At 40.4% G+C, this 16,251-nt stretch overlaps 1 protein-coding gene across 1 annotated transcript in view; it reads left to right on the top strand.

The window, feature by feature from the left end:
- The first annotated feature begins 7,050 nt into the window (after window positions 1–7,050).
- The window catches only part of LOC122814104 (nucleolar protein 11-like), a 283,878-nt gene continuing 274,677 nt past the window's right edge, over window positions 7,051–16,251 (top strand). Inside the window, exon 1 of the mRNA XM_044086720.1 lies at window positions 7,051–7,235. Within this exon, the coding sequence (XP_043942655.1) occupies window positions 7,089–7,235 (147 nt within the window). The 5' untranslated portion in view covers window positions 7,051–7,088. The remainder of the gene's footprint in view (window positions 7,236–16,251) is intronic.

Here is a 16,251-nt window from a genome sequence, read left to right as displayed (position 1 = left end):
AATGGGGAATGACACATAACAGAGGGAACACAGCAGTACGGAGATATAATGAGCTCTTGGCATTGTTGACCCAACTACTACTGAGAAGGTTTTAACTGTCATAAAGAAGCTTATGTTTCACTGAGCATGCCACAGTGACAGGAACATGTTTTGTTCAAATGCAAAGAGAAAACAGTATGAATCATGATGTTATAAAATATAGTCCTGATGAGAATTAAGCTGAAGAGATACAGAACACTGCAATTTCATACAAGATGTTTGCATTAAAATTGGAAATAGTACCAAGGGTGGGACATACAGTACTTGGGTAATAATTACAAGTGCTTCAGCCCTGTAGTCATTAAGAATCAATATTCTCATTTGCCACTGTCTAGAGAGTTTATACTTAGTGCTTTTCAGCCTCTAGCCTGGCTAGATTGCTGTCAAACACTTCACCAGCTAATCTGGAAACAGAGATAAGCAAGACCATGCTAATAAAAGTACATGCACAGTTCAATACAGCACAGCAAACTGTTATTTATCCTATGCCTGGCTTGACTGTATTAGTCTCCAAACTTTTTTTAAGACTGTCTTAATTACTAAAAAATGTGTTTTTTATGCTGTCAGTTATTAATAGTAATGTATTGAGTATAAATAATTAAAAATGCATCACAATTCTCTTTATTTTCCCGTTCTTTTTTCATGTTGGTGGTGATGAGGGAAGGGTAATTTACTAAACAATATACAGAGCTAACCTACAAAACAGTTGATAAACATAAAGACCTTCCCAGTCCTAAACACACATTACTGTTCTCTTTATTTATTTTTATCTTTTTCATGAGAAAGGGTGGAAAATTAAGAATACACTAACCATTTTCAGCTGGAGTCAGAATTACAATTGTAAGGATATGACCTAAGGTTCATATTTTAAATAAATAGCATACAATGGTATATTATATTACTCCTATGAGTAACCTGCAGTACAGTACTTTTAATACACATTATTGTCCTAACTACACAGATGAATTATATGTCAAATGATTTTATAATGTTTATATTGTAGATCTAAAAATACATCCTCAACAAAAAAATATATAAGAAAATATTTTTTTTAAAGAATGATTGTGATGATGAGGTACCAGAAGAAGTAGCAGGAATCAGCATTTTTTTATATATTTTTATTTTTTACTTTTTAGTTATTAAGCTAAATGCAATAGTAATTCTTTATTATTTATTTATTTATTTTATTTTACATTTGTTAACCGGGATAGTCCAGCTGGATACATGTCCATTTTCAGTGGAGGCCCAGGGAGAAAAGCTCCAAAGAGACAATTTTGCAGAACATACAGACAAACTTGGGTACATATTTCATCTAGATCCACTAGGGTATCTAGTTATTGCCACATATGTATAAATTACAGAGAGATACAGTTTACAATAGTCAATAAACAGTTTTACATTGTTCATACTAACACAGTTACATTTATGTCATCATACCTCTGATGTGGTATACATTTATATGCAGGTAACAGATAGGACTCTAGTTTAGGACAATAGTTACAACAGTACTGGAGTGGATCAGGTATTACTCTGGAGTTGAACAGGGACATAGCCATTTGTTGCTGAGGTAGTTGTAGACAGCTTTTTTAAATGTAGGTAGGGAGGTTATCAGGGATATGGATGTAGGCAGGGAGTTCCAGATTTTGGCCACATAAGAAGAGTAAAGGGAGTCAACTGAAATTGTGATTTTTGGGACTCAGTGTGTGTGCGTGTGTGTGTGTGTGTGTGTGTGTGTGTGTATATGTGTGTGTGTGTGTGTGTGTAAGAAATGATGTAGGGAGATGCGAGCGCGAGAGAGAGAGAGAGAGTGTGTGTGTGTGTGTGTGTGTGTGTGTGTGTGTGTGTGTGTGTGTGTGTATGTATGTGGGACATGATGTAGGGAGATGTGATCACAGACTGCAGCAACCATGCAGAGATCCAGAATATATTAAACAATTTGTCAAAATGGATGGCTTCCTCTCAAGGTGCGTGAAGCAGTGGTGCTTCCTTTTTGTTAGTCAGCTGAGTCTGAAAGATTTACTCAGAATCATGGACAAGTCCAGAAAAGGACAACCACAGACATTTTGACATTATTAAAATATTGATACTATTGAGACATTGACAGAATAACAGCATGTGAACTACGATATATATATATATATATATATATATATATATATATATATATATATATATATATATATTCTGAAGTAAAACAAGTGTATACTTCATTATTTATTAAGTGCAATTAATCTTTTTTTCTTCAAAAAGCAAAGGGAAAGAGGGATAGATAGATCTAAACATGTGAGTCAAAATCAGGGAGGTCCATGGAAATGAAGGACAAAGTTCTACGGTTGCTGGAAAATCCATTGGAACTCCATAGTATGAAAGTGGACATATTGGATATAAATGACAATTTGCATCTGAAAATATTACATTAGAAATCATAGAAACAGCTAATGTCGGCACAAATTTTGAATTAGCAGGTGCACAGTATCCTGACATTGGGATTAATTATTTATCAACCTACTGGCTTGCACCTAATGAATATTTTGCTCTTAGGGTGAAAACCCATGCTGATGGCACTAAAATACCAGAAATTATGTTGCAGAAAGGTCTCAGCAGGGAGCGGCAAGCAGCACATCAATTACTCCTAACAGCTGTAGATGGCGGAAATTCTGCGTTTTCGGGTACTGTAAATGATGTTTCAGTTAAGGTTTTTGATATGCATGATAACCCCACCTGCTTTTAATCAGTCTGAGACTTAATAAAAATTCTAGAATTGGAACAGTTGTGAGCCATTTGAAAGCCACCGATCCTGATGATGGTATCAATGGAGAAATAAATTATTCACTCAGAGTGGGTCACATTTATAATAACTCTTACAGCTCTTACAGGGTGTTTAGGATAGACCAGGGGTGGGCAAACTTTTTGATTCATGGGCCACATTGAGTTCTAACATTTGACAAAGGGGCCGGAACAGGAGCAGATAGATGGCATGCTTTGAAAACATCACCTCATTGGGGGAAAAATACACATCTCGGGATATGGAGAAAACATGTGCTTTAATTTCCAATGAAAATGAAGAAAAGCATTACAATAAAATCTCTGACTTTGAAATGAGTCTTTAAACACTGAAAATCAAATAAATGACCATTTTATTTTAAAGCACTAAAAGTTCTGTTATCCTTAAGGATATCACCATCACTCTCCTCCTGACTGTCTTTTTTTTCAAAAACGGTAGGAGATGCAGATGTACTTGTCCTGTTCCTTTTATTCAACTTGTTTCCCCGGTGCCAAAAGTCAACAACGACCAGTGCAAGGACGAAACAGTTGCAGCAAGTCAGTCTGTGAAGCGTTATATTTGATCTGCGTGCACTGTTTATTTTAACAACGTGCATATCACGGAGACACACACATTTTAATGGGAGCAGTGTTGTTGGTCTCCTTTTTTAGCCAGCGCATCAAAGTCTGGAGTTAGTTTTGTTGTGGCGATTCTCAGGATGGATCTGAGGTGTAGGTCTGTTAACTTGGATCTGTGGCTGGCTTTGTTGATGTTCATGACGCTGAAGGTCTGTTCACACACGAAGGTAGAGCTGAACAAAGCCAACATCATCTGCGCTTTTCGCCTTAGATTTGGAAACGCGGCATCATTGAGTGAAGCATAGAAGTCATTTAGTTTCAGAGATCTGAACTTCTCTTTTAAGGCAGGGTTGGACTGAAGGTCGATCAGTTCGAGCTGAAGCTCCTCTGGAGCTGTTTCGGGGTCTTGTGACAGAGGAAAGGCCACCAATTGAAGTGACTTGTCAATTTTGTCGAAATCCAAAAACCAACGGCAGAATTCTCCGTGCAGTGCATCCAGTGACTCACTGTATTTCTTTACTTTTGTTCCGGCCTCTTTCAGCGTGGCTAGTCTAGGAAAATGAGTGAATGACTTGTTCAAAATCTGCCTGGAGAATAAAGCCAGCTTGGATTTGAAGGCTTTCACGTTTGTGTACATGTCATGCACAAACTGCTCCTTCCCCTGCAGCTTCACGTTGAGCTCATTCAAGTGTGAAAATACGTCCGTAGCAAACGCAAAGTCACACATCCAGCTCTTGTTGCTCAGCTCAGGAAATTCATCAGTCTTCCCCTGCTGCTCCAAAAACACGCCAATCTCCTCTTTGAGCTCCCACACTCATTGAAACACTTTGCCCAAACTCAACCAGCGGACACGGGAGTGATAAAGCAGGTCCTGGTGATCAGCATCAGTTTCCTCCAGGAACGCAATGAACTGACGGTGCTGAAGTCCCCGTGCGCATATGAAGTTGATGAGTTTCACCACAGGATTCACAACATGATTCAGCTGTAACACCGATTTACATAGTGATTCCTGGTGGATGATGCAGTGGAGGAAAATGACATCCTGGTCAGGGTTTTCATCTTTCACTTTATTCTGGATTCTCCTCAGCAGGCCAACGTTTTTTCCCTTTAAATTCGGAGATCCATCTGTGGTGACTTTAACAAGCTTACTCCAGGGAAGCTTCATGTTTTTGATGGCAGCAGACACCCGTTCAAACAAGTCCTCTCCCCGTGTTTGTCCTTTCAGAGACTCCATTGTCAAAAACTCCTCAGTTATTTCAAAAGTTTCGTTGATTCCTTGGATAAAAATGAGGAGCTGAGCAGTGTCTTTGACATCGTTGCTTTCATCCAGTGCTAAAGAATAAAAAGTGAATGACTTTGCCTTTTTGTTTAATCTGCTGGTGATATCTTCATCTATTAGTTCCACACGGCGAGTCACTGTCCGCCGTGATAAACTGATTTTCTCAAATTTGTCTTTGGTCTCCGGGCACAAAATACCTGCTGTCTCTACCATACATTCTTTTAAAAACTCACCCTCAGACAGTGGTTTGCTGGCCTTTGCTATTTTGAATGAAAGCATAAAACTGGCCTTGGTACTTGACTCTTGAATGGCAGTTTGATGGTGAAAAAAACTTTGCTGAGCCTTCAAATTAGCTGCCACCTTCTCAGCAGCAGCTTCCCGTTCTTTTGTTGAGAGCTTGCTAGCATAATTAGCGTGCTTTGTGGCAAAGTGACGGCTAATATTATACTCTTTAAAAACCGCCACGGTTTCTTGGCATATCAGGCAAACAGCAGATGATCGGTGTTCAGTGAAAAAATATTTAGTTGTCCACTCCTTATTGAACACTCGACATTCTCTGTCCACTTTCCTTTTCTTGGGTCCGCTCATCTTCATAGAGGGGCGGTGGGTCAAAGGGTAAAGTGCAAACGTGGAGTAATAGGCCTACGCTTCACCTCAACAAAGCCAATATATCTAGAGTGCGCCATCTAGTGAGGAAACATCAGAATTGCAGGGGAAATAAAACATTAACAAGGTTAATTTACTAAATGTTTTCATGTTTGGCGGGCCGAATCAAAATGTTTAACGGGCCGCATGTGGCCCCCGGGCCGTAGTTTGCCCATGCCTGGGATAGACGTTCACACTGGGGAGGTCAGGACAAACGATATTCTGGATTTTGAAGAAACTAAACTATATACATTCAAAGTAAAGGTGAGAGACCGGGGTTCACCGACAGTGGAAGAGGACTGTACAGTCAACATGATAGTCACTGATATAAACAATAACGCCCCCTATTACTGTTATTAATTCTTTGACCAACCCGATAATACAGAATGCTCTCCCAGAGACCATTGCTGTTTAATCCTGCTTCACTTTTACATTAATAACTGATTTATAATTTAAACACCTGGAGTGTTACAGTACAGACGGCTGTGTGTGTGCGCGTGTGTAGGAAATGATGTACAGAGATGCGAGAGCGTGTGTGTGTGTGTGTGTGTGTGTGCGCGCGCGCGTCTGTGTGCACGTCTATATATCTCTATGTTATTCTGAATGGATCTTGTGTGTGTGTTTGTGTGTGTGTGTGTGTGTGTGTGTGTGTGTTGTCTCACTAATGACAGAGGAACACTATTTTACTTTAAAATATTGTCTCTCTGTCATTATTACAATGCTTTTTATTGAAATTGGCTTAACGAGACAGAACCACAGAGAGACAGAGCCACAAAGCCAGTTTCAAGATAAAGCATTCTAATAGTGACGTATCCTACAGCAATTTTCAAATAACTAGTGGAGGGACTATTTTACATCAAGACTATAGTAGCAATTATATTCTCTAGTAAAACAAATACAAAACACCTTAACAGATAGACCACTTGCTTAGTGTAGTAAAACCCTCCAAGGTGGGTGCTACTGGGGAATAATGGACTTTCCAGACGTGATGAGGTCCTCTGCTTGTGGCTTAGGTCCTCAAAATACTTCTGGGTGGTCCATTATTCTTCAGCAATGCCAGCCTGTCAGGGATTATTACTTGCTTAATGCCCATACTAGTATAGTATGTCATGTATCCTTCATAAGTTCAAATAATACTTCATCACTTATACGGTTTGTGCTGTCAGTCACAGAAGGCACTCCCAAACTTAACGATGAGTTTGATTGCAAGGTAGCCTAATCTACAAATGCCCTCTTTTTCCAGGGATAGTTATGTTTGTGGTGGGCTTGGGGGGACGCTTGAAAATGAAACTAACATGAGGCAAAAGCAGGGACAGCTGAAAACATACCTTTCAACTGCTACGAATTATTCATAACACTATGATATTGGCCTTGCTCCTCCAAGATTTATGATGTTCATCATAAAGTCAGATCATTTTATGAGTACATACTTTATTAAATGTATAAACTTAAACTATATAAACATTCAGTACAACTAACAACAAAATAGGGTCTAGTATATAAAGAAACACAAGAAAGTGCGCATCTTTCTGACCATCTGCTACGATTTTTAAAGGCCAGTGTAGTGCTTTGATTTTAATGCTAAGAGGTTTGAAACCTCTCATCTGTGTTAAACAAGGTCTTCGCCAATGTAGCTGGAAAAAATAAGTCCTCCAAACCAACAGATGACAGCAGCAATGAAACAACCGCTCCGTAGCCAATCGTAGGACAGTTTGGATTCCTGCAAGTAACAATGGGCTTCTCGCGATATTGTGTAGTTCTTTCTGTAACAGAATAGAATGGCATGGCTACATTCTGTGAGGGTTTTACTTTATTTGCACTGCCATCTGGGCAGTGTGGGGAAACAGGAGGGCTTTTAGGAATTGAACCGGGACCGGAGGATGACAGTGTCATTGTTACGGATAGTGGCAGAACAGTTACTGTTTATAAGGTAAATTTTGTTCAAGTGCGGTATTAGGCACTCATGTGTTTCTATCTTCTGCAGTTCTTGGTATTGCTTCAAGTTGCAGTAAATATGCTTTTTGTACTTAAACATATTGTTGCTTTACAGTTAAAAGTTTAGCGGCACATTCCGGAAAGTAGTTAACTGCTGTTTGTAATAGAACCATGTGCTGTAGTCAAGCGTAGCTTCCCACGTTTATTTACTGTGTAGTATTTCTGGGGTGGTGGGTGCGGAATGTATGCATTAGTGTCAGTACATCCATATCTTTTCTTTTTACAGAGACGAACCACATACATGCAAGAGTAAAGAGTTCAAGGTATTTTCTGCTTTCTACAAGTATAGCAGATGTTACAATATTTTTGTAGGATACAGGGCACTTTCAAGTACAGATCCATTTCAAGTTTTAATTGGATAAATGGTTTTACAGCAGTCTGAAACTGTGCAGCTTCCCTTTATGTTTGACTTTTTTGTTGTATAGCTGCGGGACAGATCTCAAGAGTATCTAGGACACTTTCAAAATATTAGTGACCTTAACTTGAGACTGACGGAGTAGGAACATATGAGGTATTATACAAATTGTGTCATTATTTATTAAGTGTTGTTTGTTGCTTTTTCTCCAGAAGTCCCAATTTTTTGGAAGGATTAAGAGGAATAGAGCTAAAATTCGAGTCTAAATCGAGGACAATTTAATGTATGCAAAGCATTTTGCTTGCTGTTAAGGCTTACCTGAATAGGTGTATGTTTGGTGTTCTAACCCACGGAAAAGCTTTTATTGAATTTCTTTCAAAGATGTATAGTTTACTATAGATTGACCAGTTCAGCTTTTTTAAGTCTAGTCAGTGCAATTCTAGTGGGGCACCCAGCTAGTTATTCATTTGTCCAAAATGGATAGAGAGAGTTAACCAGTAACAAATTATCACATAGACAGCAACCCACTGAGTACGGAAAAAGTAATCAGAGACCTAGGGACCCAAGTCGACAGCGACCTCTCATTTTACACCCACGTTGCCAAAGTGGTTAGAAAAACATTCTATCTTGCACACCTCATCATGAAGGGATTCACATCCAGATCCAAGGATGTCATTGTACCCCCTATACTCCCTCATCAGACCCATGATTGAGTACAATGCCCCATTTGGTATGTACCTCACCCGGCATTTGCAACAGCTGGAGAGACCACAAAAGTACCTCACCAAGAGGATCAAGGGTCTCCAACATATGTCTTATTCTGCCAGACTAAAGAAACTCCAGCTCTATTCAGTAGCATACCGCCTGCTCAGAGGTGATCTCTGCCTGACGTACAAGGCCATGTCTAATCAGGATCTGATGGACATGCTCCACCTCAAAAAATCCAAATCCATCAGGACCATGAGAGCTAAAGACTTGAACCTCGGCACAAGTATGAATAGGACATGCTGGAGGGATAGACTCATAACCCAGAGGCTTTCCATGCTTTGGAACAAGATCTCAGTTCATGTTAGGCAGAGCCCCTCACTGACTCTCTTCAAGAGAAATCTTGATGAGTGGATGGGAGATCGTAAGTTTACCCCAGGGGTCACATCTGTGTCATTGCTAGACAGGGGCACAGTAAACTAATTCTGTTATATAAGGGGGCCTTCATTGTGTCACTACTAGACAGAGGCACAGTATTCTAAATCTATTCTGTGCATTTTTGTACCATTTCATGGGGTGGCGAAAGCCACATCACTGTGGCTAGGCTTACAAATGCCCCAGGGCAGATAGCCTAGTACTAAACTATGAAGCTATGAAACTATATGTTTGTAGCTTCCTATATGTTTAGGTAAATTAGATGTGATGATAGTGAATGAGGAAATTGCTTTGCTTCTTGCCAGAATTTCCATGTATTTTGATTGGCTGATTGTGGATTTTACTTCTTGATTGGTGTGTTTCAGCGTTTCTTTTTATGTCTTAACTTGCTATTTGTAATAGCATGGCATGCCCCATGTTTATGTTGGATTTTATCATGCTACTGTACTGTGTAAAAATGTAATGAAGTGACACCAACTCTTTAGACTCGTCCAGTTTTGAGGGAATGTTCTATAAATGTTACTAACAGTGGCTGCGTGTTACATAGATATTATGACTGAAACTTTTCTTTTTTAATTGGGGCTGGGAACTTCACATTCCCGTTGTATTCTCTCCTTCATTCGTAGTCTTTAGAGGGGAAAATATTTTTCTTTGTATAGCTTCTGCTTTACTTCTAGTGACTTACAAAGTAGAAATAAGATTTGTTGAACTGTAGTTACAGTTAATTGTTTTGGGTGCAGCATACACCTACCAGGCAGACATAATGCTGTAATTTTAGCCCTAACTGCATGACAGTCTTCATGTAGCATAACCCCTGGTTACAGTAAGAGAACAGCAGCTTCACATCTGTTGAGTAATTATGGTCAAATGTTTATTAAAACGGTATGTAATGCAGACATGATACATTTTCATTTAAGCTGAGCTTATGTTTACTGTTTTAAAAAAAATTCAAGTGCTTTCTCTCCCCAGTTGTGTATACTGTTTATCTTGAGACCTGTTTTCAGATAGGGGATGTATGGGCCCCATGCATCTTTATCAGATAGGGGATGTATGGGCCCCATGCATCTTTATTTTTGTTTGGAATCCAAGGTTATTAACATATGTAAAGCATGACATCTTGAAATGAATGACACCTTTCAATGGGTATAGTGACAGTCCCAGTATTGTAGACTTCTTTCTGTTTTTGAATAGTTAGTTTATCCAACTTGTTGCCCCAGTGAGTACCTTCCCAGAGCTGGCTTGATTTAATTTTGTTTACATCTGATAGTATTACAGCTGTGTGTGTTTCTTAACATGTTGATCACTGGTATAGTTGTCCCCTGTCTCTCTCTATCATCCTCTTTTGCATTCTTAGAACTCTGATTTTTCATGGACCTTTGTTGTTTTTTTTTATTTTTATACTGAATCTTGGCTTGTTGCACTGTGGACTTTTCTTCAGATTTTCTCAAACTTTATTTTTATTTATCCTTTGCTGATCGGGTTAGTTCCATTGGGCTGGTGGTCTCTCTCTCTTTGGGGGGCGGGGGGGCAAGGTGGCATTTGTACAGGCTAGGTGAAACTTGGCCAGGGCACCAATGAAATTCCCCCTGTTCTTTTGCCAGGGGATCTTGTCCATCTGTCTGGGTTGTTGGTAGCTTAGTCAGATGTGGCCCCAATTTCATGTTGTATCCAAAGGACATCACAGTCGGGAGTGCAGCACCTCCTAACACTACACTGCAGTGTCTGAAATTGAAAATTAAACCATTCGTCCTGGGATCTGAATAGAACCCAGTATCTTCATGCACCAGAAGTGAGAGCGATATGAGTCATTGACACTGATATTTCCATTGCGCATTGTATATAGTTAATTTCTGTGCGACTTACTGTTGCCGTCTTTGTGCTGTATCGCCATCATTTAACTCCTCATATTTTCCTTCCCTCCTTATTCTAACCATCCCTTCCTGTTCTCTGTACTTTGCTGTTATTGATTCATTGCTGTCTGCAAACAACATTGTTTGTAATACTTTTTGTTAACTTGGTTGTCTATTGTCATTAAGTTTTGTCCAGACTGACCCTGAAATGGGTCCATTTGGATCAGTACTTTACCAGGTTGTCAAACTGAATGAATAAGTAAGTAAAATAAACCTGTATTCTGTTTCAGATGTCCGTGTCATGTGTTATACTGCCATTTTTAGTCTTTAACTCTATCCATGGAGCCACACGCTTGTAACTATCTGGTGGCTGACTTGTTACATCATACCAGTCAGCCCCCCCCCCCCCACTACTAAAGGGGTTCCTGGGACAGGCTGGGTTTTAACTGTTGGTGTCCTGTATGTTCTGTAGTGGTAGTTGTAAATAAGCTGCTACTGAGTGATGACTGCAGTTGGAGCTGTTGACAATATCTGCATGTTTACTTTGTCTGTGCTTTTGCTGTTCATTTTCGATTTTTCCAACAATTCATGGCTGCCGTTCACAGCAGCATTTTTGGTTTGTTGTATGTTGCTGCAGAGCTTAGAAACCTGACGTTAATGTAAAATTAGGTCTTAATTTTGTGGCCCAGTTTTGTTTGTTGCTCCGAGAACTTGAAATATTCCATCAGTGATGTTAATGAAGAACTGTTGGGTGTCATTTAGGCTTTCATTTATATATTGCTAAAGTAAAATGTGTGCAGCTGTTACATTCGTGTTTAAGCAATTTCTGATGCTGCTTTATCATGGGACCAGTGCATTTTATTGCTGAATAATGTAGAATTACAGCAGATATACAGTGGTTGGTACTAGTGGAAAAATGTACAGTGCGTGTGTCTCGAATTGCAGAAAACTTGGTAAAGGTTTGCCATTCTAAAACATCTAAAATATTTTTGCAGAGTGCTGTATGGTTTATTTATTTTTAAAAAAATGTATGCAGTGAAAGTGGAACTTGTTGAATATGATTGCTGTAATTTCAGTTGCTAAAAAGCATACCACAATGGTATTGTAGTCATATCTGAACTGCTTATGTGTATAGCACAAGTACTTTTTGGAGCTGTCAGTGGAACAAGTAATGTTGAAGAAAAGTCATCTCTCCAGAAGTGCAGCAGCAGGTTTGCTGCTTACTTAAATTAAATTCTTCTAGTTCCCCTTATTTATAAATGTTATGAACTAGAGTAGTAGTGAACGCTGGTGAGGATAACTGCTTTATATTAGTGACAGTGGTTTGGTGATGGATTAGATTCAGCACTGAAGGGTGCAATGATTTAAATGGAGAAATCTTGAAAAGGTTAGAGGAGTAATATTTGTAATATTAACATATTTAATGCTAAGATGGGATTTTGTTACTAAAGTGAAACATCTTTTTTATAAGGAAAATCTGTATATTGGTGTGTATACGTGGACTGGGTATGATTGATTAGAATGGTCTAATTGTATCTTTGTAGTTTTAATGCAGATGAATGCAAGGTTTTACACTAGGATAACAAATCCCCTAGAGAAAGTGTACATTGTGGTTATAAACTGCTGAGAGTGGCTTGAATTACTGAAAGGGGCATGCATGCTGGTTTGCATTTGTATTGAAAGGGAATTAAAAGAAAGCGTGGAAAATCTTGGGGGTGTTTAGGAAAAAGTATCAGTAGGAGAAAAATGTATAATACCTTTCCTATTTAACACACAGTTGTTAAGACCTACCAGAGGTATGAATATTATTTTGTGATCCACCCCACGTCTGTGAGGATTTTGACAGAATACAGATCATGTAAAAAAGGTCACTGGAAATGATGGTTATGCTGATGTGTGATCACCTTTTAACAAAGACCTTGTTAAAAAAATAAATGAACTTTTAAACTTGCCCGGAAAGAGGCTATGCAAGAAACATTTCAGCATCTTTGGGCACATAACTAGTTCAAAAGCGAGATGTCAGAAAGCGGAGGACAGAGTAAGGTGATAATAGAAAATGTTATTTTAACGTACATTCACACATTCCTGGTTGTAGTTTTTCAAATTGTGTTTCTGAAGAGTTTATGGGATCAATAACTGGCTGAATTCAAGAAGGCTTAGGATAGACAGTAATGCAGCTCCTAAAAGGCTTTCTGTAGAAAAATTATGTTGATTAGCTAGCAACTGCAGCTTGTACTAATAAAACAAAAATATGGAGAGACTAGGTGGGTTAGATCTTTCTTTTATAATTTACATGTATAGCTTCTGTTTTTAGTGAGGGTTACATATGGTCTGTCTGCTTCCTCTGAGTTCAAGTGCCCTTGGATTTCATAGGCACATAGGAGGTTAATAGGCTATTGGCCCTAGGGCCCTTATAAGCCTAGGCAAGAGTTTAGCCAAATCAGCACCCGATGTCCCTGTCCAGCAGGGACATGGGTGGAATCCCAGGGGGTATATTTTCTGTTTCCCATCCAGTTATCCAAGTTGTGCTTAAAAAGGGGTAACAAGGTACTCTGCTTGATGTGGAGAGGGAGTCTACCCCATAGATGGGAGAGTCTCTGGGACACAAATCTGTCCCGCCAACAAGTCTTGATGTCACAGACCAGGTTGAGGCCACGCGTGCAGGTTACTTTGAGTGGAGGTTGACTTGTGGATTTTCAGTACTCCTGTCAAGGTGGGGTCCGTGATCGCCTTGTATGCCAGACAGAGGTCAACTCTGAGGAGTCTGTATGAAACTGAGTAGAGGGATTGGCTAAAAGCTCTATCTGTGTATGGTAGACGTTTGAGGCCCTGGATTTTCCTGATAAGGAAACTCTGTGGGCTCTCTAGCTGCTGTATGTTTTTTGCGAGGTACATGCCAAAAGGGGCATTGTACTCAATAATGGGCATTTATAAGGGAAGAATACAGGGATGTTATGACCTCCTTGTCCATGTATAAGATACCCTTACTTGTGAGCTGGGCCATGTAGAAGGCTTTCTGTACAAGGGGAGCAACGTGGTGGTCAAAAGTCAGGTTGCTATCTACCTGGGTGCCCAAATCCCTCACGGCTGATTGCATGCTTAGGACGTTATTTAACATAATAATTTGTGGGAACATCACTCTCCCCAAAGGGGACGATGATGCATTTTTTGGTATTCAACTTGAGGCTGTGTTTCTGGCACTAGTCATTTGTCTGAGTGAGACCCCCTTGGAGGATGTCCACATCACTAGGGGAATTGATGACAGCACCCAGCTTTGTCATCTGCAAAGTTGGTCAGCCATAGCCCACTGGTTTTGGCCTGCACCTCAGAAAAGTATATTCCAAATAAGAGGCCCCAAGACTGAACCCTGGGGTATGCCGCTTGTTACAGGTCTACTGGTTTAGGTGGCTTCCCCTATTTTGACTACGTAGCTTGTAACCTATCTGGTAACATAGATTGATGCCTAGTTAAGAGAGTTTGTCTCTTATGCCCGAGTGGGGAATAGTGTCAAAAGGTTTTGGCCAGGTCAATGTAGGTGGTGTGCAGTCTTCCCCTTGTCCATGGCTTTGGTGACTGGCTTTGGTGACTGCCTCAAAGAAGTCTACCAAATTTAGCAGACATGACCTCCCCTTGAAGCCAAACTGTGCGGGATCAAGTGTTTGGAGGTTGCCTATGTCTACTTTGAGGTCCATGATAGTCCATTGCATGGCCTTGCAGATCAGGCTAGTTGGGCTGATGGGTTTATAATTTCCCAAATCGGTGGATGCTCCACCTTTTGTGTAAAGGGATGACAGTGGCTGTCCTCCACTCGGCTAGGGTGAAGCCAGTACTTGGGCTTTGGTTGAACAGGGTGCCTAGTGGAGCTGCAAGTTCCTGCCTGAGTTAACACCCATGGAGGCTGTATTTTTTGCCTTGGAGAGAGCAGTGATGACCTGTTTCGTAGACTTGAGGGGAAGGGGACAGGTACTAAGGATGTCCTGACTTATTGATTGGGGGGGGGGCAGAGGGATAAAGTTTTCACTGAATCGGTCAGCCAGCAAGTTTGCTATATTTATGGCATTTGTTTGTGATGTCCTTGTCCACCAGTTCTGGACAGATTTGGGCGCTTCCTTGGAGGTTGCGGACATATGTGAAGAAGGCCATATGATTGTCTCTAGTAGACGTGGCCAATTTGGACTCTGCTTTGGAGGATTTCATAAGTGCTCTTATTTGCTTGGTCATGCTAAGGAGACGTTGCTTCCAATTGGGCATTTGCACTTTCTTGGTCTTGGCCAACAATTTTTTTTCCTTTTGTTATAGAGTTTATTTATTGCAGATGTCCACCAGGCAGGTTTACTCTTCCTTCCGGAGGATGATTTAGTCCTGTTTGGTACTTCTGATTCCATGCATCTATATAAATGCTCATATAGTGCTTTGGTGTAGTTTTGGATATTGGTGCCAGTTCCTACAGAGGGGGAGGGGGCTGTGAAGCTGTTTATACTATGCCTTAGGAGGCTGTAATTATACTATGCCTTAGGAGGCTGTAATCGGCTTTGGAGAAGTTTTTATGTCTGATCCTAGCTAGAGTGGGGTTGGGGGAGATGCACACTTCGAAAGTGACTGCTTTGTGGTCTGATCTTACCAGGGAGGATGATACTATAGGGATGCTGCAGTGGTTACTCATGTTTAAGACCAAGTCCAAGATGTTATCACCTCTTGCAGAGGTATTGACTAGCTGTTCCAAAACATTTGCATTAACAAAATCAAGGAGTCTCTGGGCTGTTCTGGCATGAGTAGTTCTTCCAATTTGTTTGGGAAGTTAGTCATCCAGGATCGAAGTTAGTCACCCAAGATCAGAGTAAAGGGTTGAATCTTGATAGAGTGGAACAGGTCCAAATAGGCAAATAGGGCATCTTTAGTCTGGTTTGGGGGCCTGGTAGCTAGCTATGATTTGAGTGGGGGTCTTGTCAATGGTTACCTGCACCTGGAGTGTCTCCTGTGAATCATACTTGTTTTTGACCAGCCTAGAGGTGTGTGTCCTTTAATGTATATTGAGACTTCACCTCCTTTGGCTTTGTTGCCCACAATTTGGGGTCTGAATGTATGGTGGTATGAGTAACCAGGTAAGGCTTGGGTGCTCTCTGCAGCTTTGAACCAGGTTTCTGTGACTGCACAGATTTCAGCATTTTCCAGAGTTAGGAATGCTTGCAATGACTGCAGTTTCATGTTTAGACTCCTAGTGTTTAGCAGCATGACCTTTAATTTGTGTTTTTTATTGAAAAGTTTGTTGGTAGATTTAACCTCATCACTTTTCCTAAAAAAAAGGCACTATAGGGGAGGCAAAAGCCTTTGCCAGTAGCCTAGGTGGGATAGATGCAGGCCATTTATGGCAAAGCATCATGGTCTGTCAGTCATATCTTCCCAGGCTGTCAGGTACTGGATCCCCCCTGGAATGACACCAAAAACTAAGCCAGTTGTTAGTCATTCATTTGCTGTTTATACTGAGGCATCATGGTGGTGCTGCGGTAGTGTTTGTTGCCTCACAGCAAGACGTTGTGCCGTTCGATTCTCAGCTAGAGCGTCTTCTGTGTGGAGACATGCGTGAAGGGTGTGCCTTCGTTGAAGGT

Source organism: Protopterus annectens, chromosome 10.part0 (assembly GCF_019279795.1).
Source record: "Protopterus annectens isolate FY-2018-M chromosome 10.part0, PAN1.0, whole genome shotgun sequence".
Lineage (NCBI taxonomy): Eukaryota > Metazoa > Chordata > Ceratodontiformes > Protopteridae > Protopterus > Protopterus annectens.
The sequence above is the reverse complement of the archived record's forward strand: the minus strand, read 5'-3'. Positions and strand labels throughout refer to the sequence as shown.